Genomic DNA, 21,865 nt, shown 5'->3' on the forward strand with positions numbered 1-21,865 from the left:
CCCAATTTTACCTAACCATGAAAGTGGCTTATTCCTCCATGATGAGAGGTCTCCTATTATTTCCCTTTTTAAACTTAAGTAATTAGCCTTAAATAAATCTTGAGGGTTCGGGGTGATTATATATCTAGGTATTTCAGTTTTGATGGCGCTATGGGATGCCATGTGCTGTATGTAGATGATGTATTTGATCTGCTGGGGTGTTGATGTTCATAATTCTGATTTGGAGAGATTTAAATGGAAATTGGACAAGTGTCCATATGTTTGTAATTCGCTTAGGAGTGCAGGGATAGAAGTGCTTGGGTTCGATAATGTTAATAGAATATCATCTGCGTATACGCCTGTTTATATTCAGTCTCCCCTACTCTTATTCCTTTTTAATGTTATTATTTTCTCTAATCTTTTGCGCGAGGGTTTCAATAGATAGGGCAAAAAGGAGTGGAGACAAGGGACACCCCTGCCTCGTACCGTTGGTAATGCTAAATGTGTTCAATAAAGTGCCGTTATTCTAACGCGTGCGTTTGGGTTGGAGTATAGCGCAAATGTCATATTTACAAATGCATCGCCAAAATTCATTGCCTTCATGACCTGGCGCAGGAATAACCAATCTACCCAGTCAAAGGCCTTCTCTGCGAACGAGCATATTGAACTAATTGTATCACCTTACAAGTGTTGTCCCTGGCTTCTCTGCCCGGCACAAAGCCCACTGGTCTGTTGAGATCAGGTCCGGTAGATGTTTGTTTAAACGATTAGCAAGAATCTTGGCCAGTATCTTATATCTGAGTTTAGCAATGATATGGGTCTAAAGTTTTCTGTTACCGTAGGTGGTTTGTGGTTTAGGTAGAACCGTGATATGGGCCTCTAACATGGCGGATCTAAGATGGGGTTTTCTTTCAATTCATTAAAAAGTTGCAGCATTATCGGGCTAGGGACTTGAAGAAGGTCTTATAATATTTTGGGGTCAAACCATCCGGCCCTGGGCTTTGCCATTTGACAGGTCTGTAATTGCCTTTTTTAGTTCCTCATGTGTTATTGGGGTGTCTAATTTGCTGGCATCCTCATTGTCTAGTTTCGGTAAATTAATTGTGCCTATGTATCTGTCTATAGCCTGTGTTCTCTCTGGGTTTTGTGCTTGAGCTTTTGTCTCTGCATTAATATTATATAACGCTGTGTAATATGTGTTAAATGCTTCAGCAATCCCTTGTTGCTTTTTAGTGTAGACCCATCTGCAGCCTTAATGTATGTATATGTGCTTTAAGCTGTTGCCTCCGTAACGAACGGGCTAACAATTTTCCAGGTTTATTTCCCCCTTCGTAGTAATGTTGTTTAACTGATAACCTCTTGCGCCGATAGGCCTCCATAAGGTTTTGTCTAAGATCTAATCTGCTCTGTGTCAGTGCTTTCTCTACCTTTGTGTCAGTGGGTTGTCTTTATGCCTGCGTTCTAAGTGCTAATGCGCTTAATAGGTTCATGTGCTTTAGTCTGTATTGTTTTCGCTGCCTAGCCGCATGTTTGAGAAATTTCGCCACGCATAACGCATTTGTGGGCTTTCCACATAGTGGGTAAGGATGTATTTGTAGGATTGTTGTGTGTTAGTCTGTCAATGACTTCTGGAGGTCAATTTTGATTAGTGGTTGTTCAAGTATAGTGTCATCTAGCTTCCAGATGTATGTTGTGGGGGGTATGTCAGGCCATAATACTGAGCAGGTAAGGGGCGTGATCTAAACAGGAAATCGTGCCAATATCGCATGTGCTAATCATATCTATCCCTGCAGGGTCAGTGAAGATGTAATCAATTCGGGAATATTTATTATGTGGGGGGAATAATAAGTGTAATCTTTTGTAGATGGGTTTACTGTCCTCCAAACATCATGTAGGTTTAGCTCCATGATGGTTGCCTTAACTGATTTAATCACTGCGTCTGGGACGCTTGTCGAGCCACTAGACGTGTCTAGTGTGGTTCAATAGGGATGTTAAAGTCGCCGTTAGAAATATTGGTCCATTTGCATAATTCAGCAGGGCCTTGGAGAAGTTTTTGATAAATTTATGTTGTTTTGTATTCTGGGCATAAACCGTGGATAGTGTTATTGGATGGCCATGTAGTGTGCCTTCCAAGATGATGAACCGTCCCTCTTGGTCTTTCTCGGTGTGCATGACTTTGAGGGGAACTGCTTTATGAATTAGTACCTACTCCGCATTTCTTAGAGGTACCTGATGCAAAAAAAACGGTAGGGAGCTGTGTGTTGTGCCATTTGGGTTCTTTCCCTCTACGGAAATGTGTTTCCTGGAGAAATACTATATGGCTGTGTAGGTTTTTGATTTCTCTAAAAGCAATTGAACGCTTACCTGGGTTATTTAAGGCCCTTTTGTTTATAGTCGTAAAGATAAGGTTGTACGTAGAAAATCTACTCGATTGTCCAGCCATTCCGGATAGAATCTGTGTGAGAGAAGAAGAAAAAAAAAAAAAAGGGGGGGGGGGGGAAGAGGTGTTGAGGGGAAAAGAAGAAAAAGGAAAAAACTGTTAGTGGGAGGAGGAAAAAGTCAGGGGGGTTAGGTGAGCAAGTAGTTTGAGTGTCCAACACTCTGGAAAAGGGAATGTAATACTTTCTGTTATACCTACAAAGTAGTCAGAATATATATATTTATACAACTAAAGAGGATTTACAACAATCAACAATGGGGTAGTAGTCCGTGAGGTACCACGGCTCAATAATACATAAAGTACCCACAAACCAGGATACCCCGGTCCTGGGTGCATTCTTGAGTAAAGCATAACTAGACTAAAACTAGAATAAAACAGGGAGGGTTATAACATTTTACAAGTATGTCTATTTGGCCCAGGCCTTCGCACTCACACCAGTCACTCACATCTGCCTCTTCGCCCGAGAAGGGGAGAGGAATAGCTCCCAGGCCAATTAGTCAGATAGGTCTATGTCTTTCAGCCTCATTTTGGCTGCTTCTTTTAATGATGACATTGGGCCTACCTTACAATGTATAGCACCCAGGAAGGGTTTTTAACAAGATTGGTCTATTGTGTGTCGGCTGTGTTCTGAAAAGCCTGAGTCTGATCATCGCATCCTAATCTTAAACCAAGATGTTCCACAGAGCAGTTCATTGCCCCTAGGGACATACATAACTGTCACTTAGCTGATGTCTGGTTACCCAGGGAAGGAGGTTCGGCACTATTTGTTTCCAACATGTCTTCATTTCGCTGCTGTGGTGTACCCAGTGAAAGTTCCGCCATAAAGGCCTGCTCGTCGGAACCAAGCCTGAAGGTATAGACTTTGTTATTATGTGTAACAATCAGGGAGACTGGAAAGCTCCAGCGATATTGTAATTTATGGGCTCTTAAGTGTGAAGTGAGCTGTGATAGTTCTCTTCTCTTCTGCAATATTGTAGGAGATAAATCAGAAAAGATTTGAATATCAAACACCCGCGTGTTGCAACAGATGTTTAGCCCTGGCGCAGCGGAGGATTTCCTCCTTGTCTTTAAAGTTCAAGAACTTTATGATAATATCCTTGGAGGGGCTTTTGGAGGGGGTTTCGGTCGCAACGCTCTATGAGCACATTCCAGAGGTATTTCAGCTGAGGAGGAGTTCCTTTTAGTGTACGAAATAGATTCTGCAGACATCCCTCTATAGCTGGTGGATGTATTGTTTCTGGGATTCCTCTAATTCTTAAGTTATTGCGCCATCCACGGTTATTTAAATCCTCTAATTTATCTGAGAGTGTCTGTATGATATCTTTGTGGCGGTGTAGTTCTGTCTCGTGGCGATGCATAGATGTGGAGGCCTTTTCCTGGCCTCTTCCACTTGGGCAACTCTAGTATTTAGGGCAGTAATGTCCTTCTTTAGGTCGAAGTAGTGCGCATTTCCTGCATACTATTATGAATATCCTCCTTGGTTGAGAGGTGCTGAAGGTCCCTTTTGGTAATAAAATGTTGTGTTTGCTGCTCTTCAGCTTGTGATTGCGTGGCCATGTTCTGTTTGATATGATCAATGTCTTCCTTCTCTGCTATATTGCTAGGCTCAACTTGCTTTAAGTATCTGCTAAGCGGCCATATCGGTGTGCCTTTATCTGTTTTATTTTGTTTTTTGTTAGGCATCCCCTCTTAGCTGGGTGTTTGTCATATAAAGGCGAATAATGGGTACACGCCTAAGCTTCCAGTAATGCGCACACACATGTGGTGAGCTTTTACTTCTTTGTATGCCAGCATCAAAATCTACTTCTTGCTCCTGACTGCCAGGTCTCTCAGTCCCAGCTTGACCCAGTATATAAAAACAGTTTCCGTTTGCACAGTCACAATGAAAGGGCCTGCTGCTGTTATACTTTTCTTTGTTTATGTGACAGGTAAATGTCTGTGAGGGGGGGGCTATATAAACTTGCCCTACTGATGCAAAATTCACCCTCAACGGCCACAACCTACTGCAGGGTGTTTGTAGTGTCCACTAGCTTCCCAGAGCGCCAAAGTTTGTGCTTATATGTGTAGTGGCCTCAATCCCTTGTAGAGCAATGATCCTGTGTGGTATAACAGGTTTTGTGGAGTGGTGTAATGTGCGTGTTATACTCACAGAGGCCGCTTCCGATCGCACCACTCCTATGGCTTCCGATGTGCACTTCTGCCCTCCAGCTGTGTTTCACAGGCAGGACCGGAATATTGCACTGTCTGCGCCTCTTATAACCCCCATCCGAGGCGCTCTGGGTACGTTAGACTTAAATGATGGCGTGAAAATGTTGCTCTCGCTCCACTCGTTGTAGCAGCTCTCCTTCTGTTTATCCGTGTCGGTAGTAATTAACTTTGACTCCGCTGATGGCAGGTGCTCTGTCTCACCTGCTGTAGTTTGTCTATTAGTCAGGCTTTTACTCATTTATGGAGCCGTTTTGGCCTCTTGGTCTTGGAGCTTGTTTAAAACACGGCCATCCGCCTGCGTGGCCAAGCTCCGCCCCCCAGTTTTGCTTATTTTTACATAACATTGCTCTAACCAAGCCCCAAAGTTTTAGCAGTATACTGATGTATACCTCCTCCAGCTTGCTCCTGTTTGTGTAAAGGGTCTTTTCATATGCAGAGGGGGGGGAGTGTCTGCTCTTTTTGCTATACAGCCACTTTCAGTGGGTGTGCCAGCTAATCTTTTCAACAGAGCGAAACTGGGAGCTTCTAAGTAAGTTCTTAAAAAGTTTTATACTGGATTTTTATATCAGTATCTGTGCATATTATTCTTTATAGTAGTGTATTACATGCCGTTATATGAAAATTGGTGTATACTGTCCCTTTAATTCTGGTCTGACAATATAGCATTGTATTATTTTGTAATTTCATCTTTTCCTGCAGATGATAGAAAACCAGTTTGTTTTGTCTTTTGTCCATCGGTTTCTGGAGTGTCGAGGTGCCACTACCTACTTCGCATTCTGCTTTCCCTTCTCATATGAGGAAAGTCAGGAGATGCGGCCGGGCTGGATGACCGCTTTACTGACTGCAGACACATGGGTCCTGGCAGGTAAACAGGCAGCGTGTTGTAGCAGTGTACATATTTTAAAACCGTTTGCACTTGTGTAATTTTTTGTTCATGGATTGAGTGATGGTGTCTCCTGCATCAATTCATAGTCCTAAATACTAGCCAGTTAGGAGCAGCATATACACGTGGCTCCAAATCACAGGCAATTACTCCTTAAAAGCAACACCTACTAAGTGGGAATTTTGGTTTGTTTTAAACCATTTTGTGAGATTAAACACATGCAGCTAGATTACGAGTTATGCGAGCTATAGGGAAATTAACGAACGCAACAAAAGTTGCGTTATTTAATCCTCTATAGCGCAGCCATTACAAGTTTTAAAACAGCCGGCTTGTGCGTGCGATATGGGTTTTTTAAGCTCCATACCACACAAAATACAAGCGCTGTTTTGACATGCTCGTGCACGCTTTCCCCATAGACATCAATGGGGAGAGAGGGTCAGAAAAAAGCCTAACACCTGCGATCGCAAAATGAAAAGCTCTGTAACGCAGCCCCATTGATGTCTATGGATAAATAAAAATTATGTTTAAACCTAACACCCTAACATAAACCCTAAGTCTAAACACCCCTAATCTGCTGCCCCCGACATCGCCACTACCTACATAATGTTATTAACCCCTAATCTTCCACTCCCGATATCACCGCTACCAGATAAAGCTATTAACCCCTAATCTGCCGCCCCAACATCGCCTCCACTATACTAAAGTTATTAACCCCTTTTCCCTGCACCCCAACATCGCCCACACTATAATAAATCTATTAACCCCTATTCTGCCGCTCCCCGACATCGCCACAACTAAATAAAGTTATTAACCCCTAATCCTCTGGCCTCCCACATCACTGCCACTAAATAAACCTATTAACCCCTAAACCGCCAGCCCCACACATCGCAACAACCTAAATTAACCCTAACACCCCCTAACTTTAACATAATTAAAATAGACCTAAATTAAACTTACAATTATTAACTAAATCATTCCTATTTAAAACTAAATACATACTTTACCTGTAAAATAAAACCTAAGCTAGCTACAATATAACTAATAGCTAGCTAGCTTAGCTTTTATTTTTATTTCACAGGTAAGTTTGTATTTATTTTAACTAGGTAGACTAGTTAGTAAATAGTTATTAAAATAAAATAAAGTTACCTGTGAAATAAAACCTAACCTGTCTTACACTAACACCTAAGATTACAAAAATAAAAGCCTACCATTACAAAAAATAAAAAACACTAAAATTACAAAAAAATTAAAAAAAACTACCATTAAAAAAATAACAAACAAAATTATACAAAATAATAAAAATGATTCCTATTCTAAAACCCTTTAAAAAAAAAAAAAAAAAAAAAAAAACACCCCAAGATAAAAAAGCCTAATCTAAAATAAACTACAAGGGCCCTTAAAATTGCCTTTTTGTGGGCCATTAAAAGGGCGTTTTTTAGGGCATTGCCCTAAAGTTAACAGCTCTTTTGCTACAAAACAAAACAAACACCCCCTAAAATTATACAACCCCCCACCCCTCAAGCCCACAAAATAAAAATAAATTAAAACCTAATCTACCCATTGCCTGAAAAGGGCATTTGTATGGGCATTGCCATTAAAATGGCATTTAGCTTTTTTTCCTGCCCTTAAAAGGGCATTCAGCTCTTTTATGAAATGCCCAAGCCCTAATCTAAATATAAAAACCCACCCCAAAACAAAACAAAATTACACAAAATAACAAACGAATTATCATAATAAAAAATATTCCTATTCTAATACCAATTTAAAAAAACACCCCAAAATAAAAAACCTAATCTAGAATAGACTACCAATAGCCCTTAAAAGGGCCTTTTGTAGGGCATTGCCCCAAGTTAAACAGCACTTTTACCTGAAAAAAAATACAAAGTCCCTCTAACATTACAAACCCCACCTCCCCAATCCCACAAAATAAAAAAAACCCTAAGCTAACCCATTGCCCTGAAAAGGGCATTTGTATGGGCATTGCCCTTAAAAGGGCATTTAGCTCTTTTACGAAAGCCCAAACCCTAAACAAAAAACAAAAACCACCCAAAAAAAACCTTAAAAAACCAAAAACCTATAACTAACCCCCAAAGATCCACTTACAGTTTTTGAAGTCCCGCTTCATCAAGGTGGCAAAGTCCTCATCCAGGCGGCGAGAAGTCTTCACCCAGATGGCCTCTTCTATCTTCATCCAGGCTGCGAAGTCTTCATCCAGGCGGCATCTTCTATATTCATCCCGGTGGCGCGGAGTGGGTCTATCCTGAAGACATCCGGTGCGGAGCATCCTCTTCATACGGTCGCCGCCATATACTGAATCTTCAATGCAAGGTACGCGATTCAAGATGGCGTCCCTTGCATTCCTATTGGCTGATTTGATTTTGGAAATTCAAATCAGCCAATAGGAATGCAAGGGACGCCATCTTGAATCGCGTACCTTGCATTGAAGATTCAGTATACGGCGGCGACCATATGAAGAGGATGCTCCGCACCGGATGTCTTCAGGATGGACCCACTCCGCGCCACCGGGATGAATATAGAAGATGCCGCCTGGATGAAGACTTCGCAGCCTGGATGAAGATAGAAAGCCATCTGGGTGAAGACTTCTCGCCGCCTGGATGAGGACTTTGCCCACCTTGATGAAGCGGGACTTCAAAAACTGTAAGTGGATCTTCGGGTTAGTTATAGTTTTTGGTTTTTTAAGGTTTTTTTGGGTGGTTTTTGTTTTTTTTTAGGGTTTGGGCTTCGTAAAAGAGCTAAATGCCCTTTAAGGGCAATGCCCATACAAATGCCCTTTTCAGGCAATGGTTAGCTTAGGGTTTTTTTTTATTTTGTGGATTGGGGAGGTGGGGTTTGTAATGTTAGAGGGACTTTGTATTTTTTTTCAGGTAAAAGTGCTGTTTAACTTGGGGCAATGCCCTACATAAGGCCCTTTTAAGGGCTATGGTATTATTCTAGATTAGGTTTTTTTATTTTGGGTGTTTTTTTAATTGGTATTAGAATAGGAATATTTATTATTATTTTTGATAATTCGTTTGTTATTTTGTGTAATTTTGTTTTGTTTTGGGTGGGTTTTTATATTTAGATTAGGGCTTGGGCATTTCATAAAAAGCTGAATGCCCTTTTAAGGCAGGAAAAAAAGCTAAATGCCATTTTAATGGCAATGCCCATAACAAATGCCCTTTTCAGGCCAATGGTAGATTAGGTTTTAATTTATTTTTATTTTGTGGGCTTGAGGTGGGGGGGTTGTATAATTTTAGGGGGTGTTTGTTTTGTTTTGTAGGCAAAAGAGCTGTTAACTTTAGGGCAATGCCCTAAAAAAACGCCCTTTTAATGGCCCACAAAAAGCAATTTTAAGGCCCTGTAGTTTATTTTAGATTAGGCTTTTTTTATCTTGGGTGTTTTTTTTTTTTTTTTTTTTTTTTTAAAGGGTATTAGAATAGGAATCATTTTTTATTATTTTGTATAATTTTGTTTGTTATTTTTTTGTAATGGTAGTTTTTTTTTTTTTTTTGTAATTTTAGTGTTTTTTATTTTTTGTAATGGTAGGCTTTTTATTTTTGTAATCTTAGGTGTTAGTGTAAGACAGGTTAGGTTTTATTTCACAGGTAACTTTATATTTATTTTAATAACTATTTACTAACTAGTCTACCTAGTTAAAATAAATACAAACTTACCTGTGAAATAAAAATAAAAGCTAAGCTAGCTAGCTATTAGTTATATTTAGCTAGCTTAGGTTTTATTTTACAGGTAAAGTATGTATTTAGTTTTAAATAGGAATGATTTAGTTAATAATTGTAAGTTTAATTTAGGTCTATTTTAATTATGTTAAAGTTAGGGGTGTTAAGGTTTATTTAGGTTGTTGCGATGTGTGGGGCTGGCGGTTTAGGGTTAATAGGTTTATTTAGTGGCAGTGATGTGGGAGGCCAGAGGATTAGGGGTTAATAACTTTATTTAGTTGTGGCGATGTCGGGAGCGGCAGAATAGGGGTTAATAGATTTATTATAGTGTGGGCGATGTTGGGGTGCAGGGGAAAAAGGGGTTAATAAACTTTAGTATAGTGGAGGCGATGTTGGGGCGGCAGATTAGGGGTTAATAGCTTTATCTGGTAGCGGTGATATCGGAGTGAAGATTAGGGTTAATAACATTATGTAGTAGTGGCGATGTCGGGGGCAGATTAGGGGTGTTTAGACTTAGGGTTTATGTTAGGGTGTTAGGTTTAAACATAATTTTTTATTTATCCATAGACATCAATGGGGCTGCGTTACAGAGCTTTTCATTTGCGATCGCAGGTGTTAGGCTTTTTTCTGACCCGCTCTCTCCCCATTGATGTCTATGGGGAAAGCGTGCACGAGCATGTCAAAACAGCGCTTGTATTTTGTGTGGTATGGGAGCTTAAAAAACCCATATCGCACGCACAAGCAGCCGGCTGTTTTAAAACTTGTAATGGCTGCGCTATAGAGGATTAAATAACGCAACTTTGTTGCGTTCGTTAATTTCCCTATAGCTCGCTAACTCGTAATCTAGCTGCATGTGTTTAATCTCACAAAATGGTTTAAAACAAACCAAATTCCCACTTAGTAGGTGTTGCTTTTAAGGAGTAATTGCCTGTGATTTGGAGCCACGTGTATATGCTCCTAACTGGCTAGTATTAGACTATGAATTGATGCAGGAGACACACATCACTCAATCCATGAACAAAAAATTACACAAGTGCAAACGGTTTTAAAATATGTACACTGCTACAACACGCTGCCTGTTTACCTGCCAGGACCCATGTGTCTGCATCAGTAAAGCGGTCATCCAGCCCGGCCAGCATCTCCTGACTTTCCTCATATGAGAAGGGAAAGCAGAATGCGAAGTAGGTAGTGGCACCTCGACACTCCAGAAACCGATGGACAAAAGACAAAACAAACTGGTTTTCTATCATCTGCAGGAAAAGATGAAATTACAAAATAATACAATGCTATATTGTCAGACCAGAATTAAAGGGACAGTATACACCAATTTTCATATAACGGCATGTAAAGACACTACTATAAAGAATAATATGCACAGATACTGATATAAAAATCCAGTATAAAACTTTTTAAGAACTTACTTAGAAGCTCCCAGTTTCGCTCTGTTGAAAAGATTAGCTGGCACACCCACTGAAAGTGGCTGTATAGCAAAAAGCAGACACTCCCCCCCCCTCTGCATATGAAAAGACCCTTTACACAAACAGAGCAAGCTGGAGGAGGTATACATCAGTATACTGCTAAAACTTTGGGGCTTGTTAGAGCAATGTTATGTAAAAATAAGCAAAACTGGGGGCGGAGCTTGGCCACGCAGGCGGATGGCCGTGTTTTAAACAAGCTCCAACCAAGAGCCAAAACGGCTCCATAAATGAGTAAAAGCCTGACTAATAGACAAACTACAGCAGGTGAGACAGAGCACCTGCCATCAGCGAGTCAAAGTTAATTACTACCGACACGGATAAACAGAAGAGCTGCTACAACGAGTGGAGCGAGAGCAACATTTTCACGCCATCATTTAAGTCTAAACGTACCCAGAGCGCCTCGGATGGGGGTTATAAGAGGCGCAGACAGTGCAATATTCCGGTCCTGCCTGTGAAACACAGCTGGAGGGCAGAAGTGCACATCGGAAGCCATAGGAGTGGTGCGATCGGAAGCGGCCTCTGTGAGTATAACACGCACATTACACACTCCACAAAACCTGTTATAACCACACAGGATCATTGCTCTACAAGGGATTGAGGCCACTACACATATAAGCACAAACTTTGGCGCTCTGGGAAGCTAGTGGACACTACAAACCCCTGCAGTAGGTTGTGGCCGTTGAGGGTGAATTTTGCATCAGTAGGCAAGTTTATATAGCCCCCCCTCACAGACATTTACCTGTCACATAAACAAAGAAAAGTATAACAGCAGCAGGCCCTTCATTGTGACTGTGCAAACGGAAACTGTTTTTATATACTGGGTCAAGCTGGGACTGATAGACCTGGCAGTCAGAGCAAGAAGTAGATTTTGATGCTGCATAACAAAGAAGTAAAAGCTCACCACATGTGTGTGCGCATTACTGGAAGCTTAGGCGTGTACCCATTATTCGCCTTTATATGACAAACACCCAGCTAAGAGGGGATGCCTAACAAAAAACAAAATAAAACAGATAAGGCACACCGATATGGCCGCTTAGCAATACTTAAAGCAAGTTGAGCCTACAATATAGCAGAAAGGAAGACATTGATCATATCAAACGAACATGGCCACGCAATCACAAGCTGAAGAGCAGCAAACACAACATTTTATTACCAAAAGGGACCTTCAGCACCTCTCAACCAAGGAGGATATTCATAATAGTATGCAGGAAATGCGCACCTACTCGACCTAAAGAAGGACATTACTGCCCTAAATACTAGAGTTGCCCAAGTGGAAAGGCCAGGAAAAGGCCTCCACATCTATGCATCGCCACGAGACAGAACTACACCGCCACAAAGATATCATACAGACACTCTCAGATAAATTAGAGGATTTAAATAACCGTGGATGGCGCAATAACTTAAGAATTAGAGGAATCCCAGAAACAATACATCCACCACTATAGAGGGATGTCTGCAGAATCTATTCGTACACTAAAAGGAACCTCCTCCTCAGCTGAAATACCTCTGGAATGTGCTCATAGAGCTTGCGACCGAAACCCCCCCAAAAGCCCCTCCAAGGATATTATCATAAAGTTCTTGAACTTTAAAGACAAGGAGAATCCTCCGCTGCGCCAGGGCTAAACATCTGTTGCAACACGCGGTGTTGATATTCAAATCTTTTCTGATTTATCTCCTACAATATTGCAGAAGAGAAAGAACTATCACAGCTCACTTCACACTTAAGAGCCCATAAATTACAATATCGCTGGAGCTTTCCCAGTCTCCCTGATTGTTACACATAATAACAAAGTCTATACCTTCTAGGCTTGGTCCGACGAGGGCAGGCCTTTATGGCGGAAACTTTCACTGGGTACACCACAGCAGCGAAATGAAAGACATGTTAGAAACAATAGTGCACGAACCTCCTTCCCTGGGTAACCAGACGATCAGCTAAGTGACAGTTATGTAATGTCCAAGGGGCAAATTGAATGCTCTGTTGAACATCTTGGTTTAAGATTAGGATGCGATGATCAGATCTCAGGCTTTTCAGAACACAGCCTGACACACAATAGACAATCTTGTTAAAAACCCTTCCTGGGTGCTATACATTGTAAGGTAGGCCCATGGTTCATCATTAAAAGAAGCAGCCAAATGAGGCTGAAAGACATAGGACCTATCTGACTAATTGCCTGGGAGCTATTCCTCTCCCCTCTCGGGCGAAGAGGCAGATGTGAGTGACTGCCGCGGTGGTGAGTGCGAAGGCCTGGGCCAAATAGACATACTTGTAAAATGTTATAACCCTCTCCTGTTTTATTCTAGTTTTAGTCTAGTTATGCTTTACTCAAGAATGCACCCAGGACCGGGGTAATCCTGGTTTGTGGGTCACTTTATGTATTATTGAGCCGTGGTACCTCACGGACTACTACCCCCATTGTTGATTGTTGTAAATCCTTCTTTAGTTGTATAAATATATATATTCTGACTACTTTGTAGGTATAACAGAAAGTATTACATTCCCTTTTCCAGAGTGTTGGACACTCAAAACTACTTGCTCACTAACCCCCCCCTGACTTTTTCCTCTCCTCCCACTAACAGTTTTTCCTTTTTCTTCTTTTCCCCTCAACACCTCTTCCCCCCCCCCCCCCCCTTTTTTTTTTTTTTTCTTCTTCTCTCACACAGATTCTATCCGGAATGGCTGGACAATCGAGTAGATTTTCTACGTACAACCTTATCTTTACGACTATAAACGAAAAGGCCTTAATAACCCAGGTAAGCGTTCAATTGCTTTTAGAGAAATCAAAAACCTACACAGCCATATAGTATTTCTCCAGGAAACACATTTCCGTAGAGGGAAAGAACCCAAATGGCACAACACACAGCTCCCTACCGTTTTTTTTGCATCAGGTACCTCTAAGAAATGCGGAGTAGGTATACTAATTCATAAAGCAGTTCCCCCTCAAAGTCATGCACACCGAGAAAGACCAAGAGGGACGGTTCATCATCCTTGGAAGGCACACTACATGGCCATCCAATAACACTATCCACGGTTTATGCCCAGAATACAAAACAACATAAATTTATCAAAAACTTCTCCAAGGCCCTGCTGAATTATGCAAATGGACCAATATTTCTAACGGGCGACTTTAACATCCCTATTGAACCACACTTAGACACGTCTAGTGGCCTCGACAAGCGTCCCAGACGCGAGTGATTAAATCAGTTAAGGCAACCATCATGGAGCTAAACCTACATGATGTTTGGAGGACAGTAAACCCATCTACAAAAGATTACACTTATTATTCCCCCCCACATAATAAATATTCCCGAATTGATTACATCTTCACTGACCCTGCAGGATAGATATGATTAGCACATGCGATATTGGCACGATTTCCTGTTTAGATCACGCCCTCTTACCTGCTCAGTATTATGGCCTGACATACCCCCCACAACATACATCTGGAAGCTAGATGACACTATACTTGAACAACCACTAATCAAAATTGACCTCCCAGAAGTCATTGACAGACTAACACACAACAATCCTACAAATACATCCTTACCCACTATGTGGAAAGCCCACAAATGCGTTATGCGTGGCGAATTTCTCAAACATGCGGCTAGGCAGCGAAAACAATACAGACTAAAGCACATGAACCTATTAAGCGCATTAGCAGACTTAGAACGCAGGCATAAAGACAACCCACTGGACACAAAGGTAGAGAAAGCACTGACACAGAGCAGATTAGATCTTAGACAAAACCTTATGGAGGCCTATCGGCGCAAGAGGTTATCAGTTAAACAACATTACTACGAAGGGGGAAATAAACCTGGAAAATTGTTAGCCCGTTCGTTACGGAGGCAACAGCTTAAAGCACATATACATTACATTAAGGCTGCAGATGGGTCTACACTAAAAAGCAACAAGGGGGATTGCTGAAGCATTTAACACATATTACACAGCGTTATATAATATTAATGCAGAGACAAAAGCTCAAGCACAAAACCCAGAGAGAACACAGGCTATAGACAGATACATAGGCACAATTAATTTACCGAAACTAGACAATGAGGATGCCAGGCAAATTAGACACCCCCAATAACACATGAGGAACTAAAAAAGGCAATTACAGACCTGTCAAATGGCAAGAGCCCAGGGCCGGATGGTTTGACCCCAAAAATATTATAAGACCTTCCTTCAAGTCCCTAGCCCCGATAATGCTGCAACTTTTAATGAATTGAAAGAAAACCCCCATCTTAGATCCGCCATGTTAGAGGCCCATATCACGGTTCTACCTAAACCCGACAAACCACCTACGGTAACAGAAAACTTTAGACCCATATCATTGCTAAACTCAGATATAAAGATACTGGCCAAGATTCTTGCTAATCGTTTAAACAAACATCTACCGGACCTGATCTCAACAGACCAGGTGGGCTTTGTGCCGGGCAGAGAAGCCAGGGACAACACTTGTAAGGTGATACAATTAGTTCAATATGCTCGTTCGCAGAGAAGGCCTTTGACTGGGTAGATTGGTTATTCCTGCGCCAGGTCATGAAGGCAATGAATTTTGGCGATGCATTTGTAAATATGACATTTGCGCTATACTCCAACCCAAACGCACGCGTTAGAATAACGGCACTTTATTGAACACATTTAGCATTACCCAACGGTACGAGGCAGGGGTGTCCCTTGTCTCCACTCCTTTTTGCCCTATCTATTGAAACCCTCAGCGCAAAAGATTAGAGAAAATAATAACATTAAAAAGGAATAAGAGTAGGGGAGACTGAATATAAACAGGCGTTATACGCAGATGATATTCTATTAACATTATCGAACCCAAGCACTTCTATCCCTGCACTCCTAAGCGAATTACAAACATATGGACACTTGTCCAATTTCCATTTAAACTCTCTCCAAATCAGAATTATTGAACATCAACACCCCAGCAGATCAAATACATCATCTACATACAGCACATGGCATCCCTATAGCGCCATCAAACTGAAATACCTAGATATATATATCACCCCCGAACCCTCAAGATTTATTTAAGGCTAATTACTTAAGGTTTAAAAAGGAAATAATAGGAGACCTCTCATCATGGAGGAATAAGCCACTTTCATGGTTAGGTAAAATTGGGGTGATCAAGATGAATATCCTCCCCGCGCATATTACACTTATTACAGACCCTCCCAATACAACTACCAAAAGATTTATACTGCCCCAACTACAAAAAGCTCTGGAACAATTCGTCTACTAGCAAGAGATAGGGGGGGATTGGGTTCCCCAATTTGATTAATTATAGACGCGCAATACTCTTACAGCGACTCATTGAATGGTCCCCACAACACCACACATAAAGCATGGGTACGATTGGATGGCCAGATCCACCAGTTGAAAAATGTGGGTACGCTAGCATGGATTCCTCCAGGGCTACGTCCTAAGAGTTTAAAACAACTATCCCTTATCGCTAGAAGTACTCACGCGAGTGGATAGATCAGTAAATACCAGCACACACCTATCCTCTAGGCACTCTCCCTTAATACCAATGATAGAGAACCCAGAATTTCCCTACCACCATTACGGCACACGTTTAAGCACCCGTATAGTTCTGAGGGATGGTATATTGTATTTGCGATGGTGGATGGCAAGATAGGCCCCCCAGAAATATTTGTCAGAAAATGCAGCAATGTTTTTTCCTCCTGGTTGAGATACCACCAGCTCACTCACTAAGTTACTTAACACACCACCAGCATAAAGAGAATTTCCTTGAGACAACTCACTGCGTTTTTAGCACTTATGCACGACACCCGCACCAACAAGATGACTAATCTCCTTAGTGAACAAGCTACTCCCGTACCCACAGAGGTACAGCTCCCGACATTACACCCATAGCTTGAATAAAGATTTAAATAAAGAGGGGGATGCTTCCGGCAGCGACCAAGATGGCCGACTTACTTTTATGCTCTGAGGGCTTCACTGATTGAATCTGCTGCTAATCAGTGCATATACTTTACATCCACGCTTAAATTATGTCAGATCTGATAATGGGATACTTATTCTGAGCAAATTGATCTATTACGAAGCCTCATACTCTTGTACTAAGGTACCGGAACGGTAGGCCTGCAGTGGTGACGCATGTGTGTCTGAGACCTTCACCTAAACCCCCGGTCTATCTGGGTATAACAGCCGACCTGAGCTGCAATCTGAGGGAAGCCATAACCGAAATAACGGGAGCAGCTGCAGTCTTACTTATACAGCTTTAGCACCTACGCAAACCCAGTCAGGAAGCAGTGGATATTAACTAGACTGAGACCCGCCATGGAACCATTAATGGATACTATTGATTTATGGGGAAGGGAGATGCAGTCCTCATTTGGAGACACTTTGAGGCATTGGAACAAGAGCTCCAGAGGATCCTACAACTGCCGATCTCCCCAGGGTCCCCACAGGGAACAGAGATGCTAAACGTGACTGACACTGTCAATGGATCGCTAGTTGGCGCGGTCCCTGGGGCCTATTCAAAACAAAGCCCGACATTGACAGCAACACAAGAGGTACATACCCCGACCTATATGAATAAATCTGTGACCGCACCGTTCCTACCGGAGCCACTTACTGGTCACGAGGAGCGCAGCTTGCGAGCGGGTAGGCGATGTCGGATTGCCGAGACAGTTGAGAAAAAAAAAAGGTCTTGCCCCCCTCGTGGTAACTGAAGATGGAGAGAAACTTGTGCATCGGGGGTCCTCTGTCCCCCAGTGCTGGACTGAGGACGCAAACAGTCAGTGATTCTGTAATAGCGGAGACCCTAGATCTGGTACCTGAGCAAATGGAGCCTATAGTCTACACATACCCCCAACTCAGGAGAAGAGTCTCTATCCCACGGTCTTTCCGCAGAAATGGAGTGGGTTAAGCAGAACAATTAAATATTTGATGCATATGTGAGTAGCTTATGGATATTTTTTGGGATTCCTACATGACAACATTAACTGTTAGACATTGGAAATCCCTGCCGTTCCTGCTTTCACTCCAACTCAAAGGGGTTCGCTAGACACTATTGGTATTATGTGCAAAATGTTCAAAACATATATTGTTTACCACTTATGTAATTAACTGGCGTATTCTTTGAACCCTAAATTGTAATTATCAGTACTTATGATGATTAGAAAAGTTTCTCCCACACGTATTATAATTGTACCTATTTAGTGGGATTGGTACCTGGATCATCTAAAATTTGAGTATATGCCTATTTCAGCAGCTTTGTTATAGAGCTATGCCTAACTCGGTATAACATAGTACTGATGGGTTTAAATGACATGATTAGAAGCATCTTGTTCCATCTTATTCCCTCTTTGCCTGCATTCTATTCATGTGACAATACTGTATATGCTTACATGTTCCACTTTATCTGTTATGCCTTTTTAGAGTCACCCTAGCCCTGATATCCCAACTTTATTGGTGTATACTGCTTGAAACTGTTTCTTAGGTCACATGCTGGCTGAGTATTTCAGAGGGAACTTAAAGATAATAGCTCTAGATGCTCTACTATGTTAGCAATATAACATGTTTTATGCTCCTTATCGGTTTGGCTATAGTCGGGCTGTCTGCGGCCGAGACAGCACGACACTTTGAATGTACTCACAGCAGGAGCTACAAGGGCTTTCTAGATTTAACTTAGTTTAGTTCCTATAAGCACTGATACCCTCCAAATTCACTTGGCTTATATATAATACCAAAGTTATAACATCCAGGAACAAACTATAGTTCACCTTCCCTGGAGACTCCTTAGGTAAAATATCTGGACCTTCTTGACCAATTCTGGGAACAGTTTTTCACAAAATTATACATTACAGTATGTCGCAATCTCCCTTGACTTTACTAGAAGCTTAAATTCTAGGTTAGAAAAAAAAGAAAAAAAAAAAAAATTAAAAAAAAAGGTATATACTTATTTAAGTTATTGGATTATGAAGGTACTGATCCAAGGCAATGTTTTTCTTATACTGACTAAACCCCTACAAAGGCAAAAGTCCACTATAGTTTAATGTAATTATGGCTGCTATATATAGGCTTACCCCACGTCGCTATATCATAGTTCTTCCATACCCACCTTGCCATTTAGTTAGCACCAACCCATATATACTCTCCAAATAATGGTAGCTGCCTACGCAGATACTAAAGTGGATAGCTTTCTCACAGGTTTTTCCCGGAGACTTAGAACCCCTATGATTAGTTGGTGCTCACTACCACTCACACATATGTATCTGCTCTGTCCCTCTCTAAGGGCACAAGAGTGGCACTTGCTTTCTTTATATGTTTATCATTCCCCAGGCTTTAGTCAAACTATCTAGAGGGCACATGTGAGGCCCAAAGGCTGCAATTGGGGATTAAATAACTCATGTTTACTTGTTCAGTAACTGTGTATATAAGTTTACAACGTATTTTCTTATACCTATATATAAAAAAAATAAAAAATTAGGTTAAATATTGGAGATCTACAAGTGGTCTCCCTTTAGTCATGATTACCCTCTGCTAGACAACTTCATATTACTAGGGGTACAAGAGTGACCTCAAAGATCATTTGGAGGGTATATAGTTTATTTGGCAGATGATTTCCATCTTGTTGTTGTTTGAACTTATCATTTGCATATATTTTATTACTTTTCTCTGATTTGTATTGATTGTATTATATGCAACTTATTTGTGCTGTATGTAATTACTACATGATTTTTGTAAGCCTTATTTTCAACCTCAATAAAAAAAAAAAAAAAAGATTTAAATAAAGAGATTGACCAGGATGACTGGCTTCGGTCATTTCAGCTTAAAAAACGCTCGTCGGTTTCTGCCGTGGTACAGGAGATACATTTAAAGCTGTCATGCAGATGGTACCTAACACCTGCTAGGCTACACAAGTACTTCCCCAACAGCTAGCCCAATGTGCTGGAGGGGCTGTGGGGAGCATGGCTCCCTCCTACACATTTGGTGGTCATGCCCTAGTTGCAGGGGTTTTGGTAAGAGATTCTGGGCCTTATGTCCAGCAAACTACAAATTCCCATACCTAATACACCGGAAACGATGCTCTTACTCAATCTACCAAAATTGGGGAAATACACAAGAGGTCCCTGTTACTACATGATTACTGGAGCTAAAAGATTAATTCCCAAAAAGATGGAAGACCGGGTAATACCAATGGTCGAGGAGTGGGTCAGCTCAGTGGAGGACCTGCTCCAGCTGGAGAGGTTTCATTATTTTAAAATCAATCAATTGAGCACCCACGAAATGATGTTAGCCACATGGAAGGAAGTTAATGTGTGAAGTTACATAGCAGTTTCTTTTTTTCTCTTTTCTTCACCCTTTCCCTTTTTCCCCTTCTTTCCCCACCTGAATGTGCGTCTTTCCCCTTCTGAGGGAAACCTAATACATAGGACTTAGATTATATATACTTGCAGATATAGTATTTTGAAAAATATTAAAATAATTCAAGCACATATAAAACAGTGTTCCTAATCCCAAGTTGACTGGGATTTGTTATACTCATGAAAACGTTGTTATAAAGTTGCCTTTTAATATACTAAATCTCCTAAATGTGCAAATGTCTTATAACAAGATTGTAAAAAGAAAAAGATCTTATGTTTAATTCTCTATTTTTTTTTATTGTAAACGCTGTTCATTATGTTTATACTACTGACTCAATAAAGCTTGATTGAAATAAAAAAAATTAAAAAAAAAAGCAAAACTTTTGCTACATTTAAAAAAAAAAAGAACCTGTATAGCTATATAAATGGATCATCTACAAAACATTTATGCAAAGAAAAATCTAGTGTAAAATATACTTTTAATGTGGTCGTACCTTTTAATCACGTTACAAAATTAATATTTATTACCTCAAACGTTGGCCTCTCTCTGATACGCTCCCAGCGAGACCGGATGGGCACAGTTCGGACAAATGGGGCCATACCCTGGGAATAGAGTTTACTCTGTTTGTTCATATTCATTATGTTAATTTTGAGAAGTTTCCCTGGGGCCCCACCGCGCACACTGAAATAAAACCAGGATCTGTAGAGAGAACAAGACATAATGAAAGGAACATTAAATGCAAACTATACGCGGCATAAGGTGGTTTCATTTTGTAATGAATAATGCAGAAGCTTTGTTTTGTCAAATGAGTATTTTCTAAATTATTTGTTTTTTACTCATTTTCCACTGCTAACCTATCACAATACACCCATAAGCATGTGGTAGAAGTGTGTTTTGTGGTTCACACATCTGCAGTAAGATAAAGAACTTTCTGTCGGAGTATCACCACTTTCTGTCGGAGTACCACAAGGCTCCGTCCTCGGTCCCCTTCTCTTCTCAATCTACACATCATCACTAGGTTCCCTAATTAAGTCCCACGGTTTCCAATATCATTTGTACGCCGATGACACCCAAATCTACTTCTCTGCACCAGAACTATCTCCTTCCTTGCTAACCCGTGTCACTAACTGTCTTTCTCACATCTCTTCCTGGATGTCCTCCATTACCTCAAGCTCCTCATTTTCCCCCTTCTTCCAAAATCTCCACCCCCAATATCTCTATAACTGTCGACAACTCCATCATTACCCCTACCCCACACGCCCGATGTCTCGGGATCACATTCGACTCAGATCTTTCCTTCACTCCTCACATTCAGCCGCTTCCACCTTAAAAACATCTCTAAAATTAGACACTTCCTTACACAAGACAAAACTAAGATTTTAATCCACTCTCTCATCCTTTCCCCCTTGATTACTGCAACTCTGTCCTCTCTGGTCTCCCCACCTGCCGCCTAGCTCCTTTACAATCCATATGAATGCCTCTGCCAGACTCATCTTCCTTACACGTCGCTCTTCATCTGCTGCACCTCTCTGCCAATCCCTTCACTGGCTTCCTCTTGCCTCTAGGATCAAACACAAAACTCTCACTCTTACATACAAAGCCCTCAACTGCACTGCTCCCCCCTACATCTCCGACCTTGTCTCCAGATACTCTCCTTCTCGTCCCCTTCGCTCTACTCAAGACCTCCTACTCTCCTCCTCTCTTGTCACCTCATCACATCTCCCGTTTACAGGACTTCTCCAGACTGGCTCCCATCTTATGGAACTCTCTGCCTCGATCCACAAGACTCTCTTCTAGTTTTAAAAGCTTCAAGTGCTCCCTAAAGACTCTACTGTTCAGGGACGCTTACAACCTACGCTA

General features: G+C 41.2%; 1 protein-coding gene across 1 annotated transcript; it reads right to left on the reverse strand.

The window, feature by feature from the left end:
• Positions 1-958: 958 nt before the first annotated feature.
• Positions 959-21,168, reverse strand: LOC128656824 (cytosolic carboxypeptidase-like protein 5). The gene is made up of 4 exons (XM_053710989.1): positions 21,146-21,168; positions 20,533-20,704; positions 10,272-10,437; positions 959-1,143 (listed from the first exon to the last, which is right to left on the reverse strand). Exons 1-4 carry the CDS (start codon positions 21,166-21,168, stop codon positions 959-961), a joined length of 546 nt encoding a protein of 181 aa, XP_053566964.1.
• Positions 21,169-21,865: the final 697 nt, after the last annotated feature.

Source organism: Bombina bombina, chromosome 4 (assembly GCF_027579735.1).
Source record: "Bombina bombina isolate aBomBom1 chromosome 4, aBomBom1.pri, whole genome shotgun sequence".
Classification (NCBI taxonomy): Eukaryota; Metazoa; Chordata; class Amphibia; order Anura; family Bombinatoridae; genus Bombina; species Bombina bombina.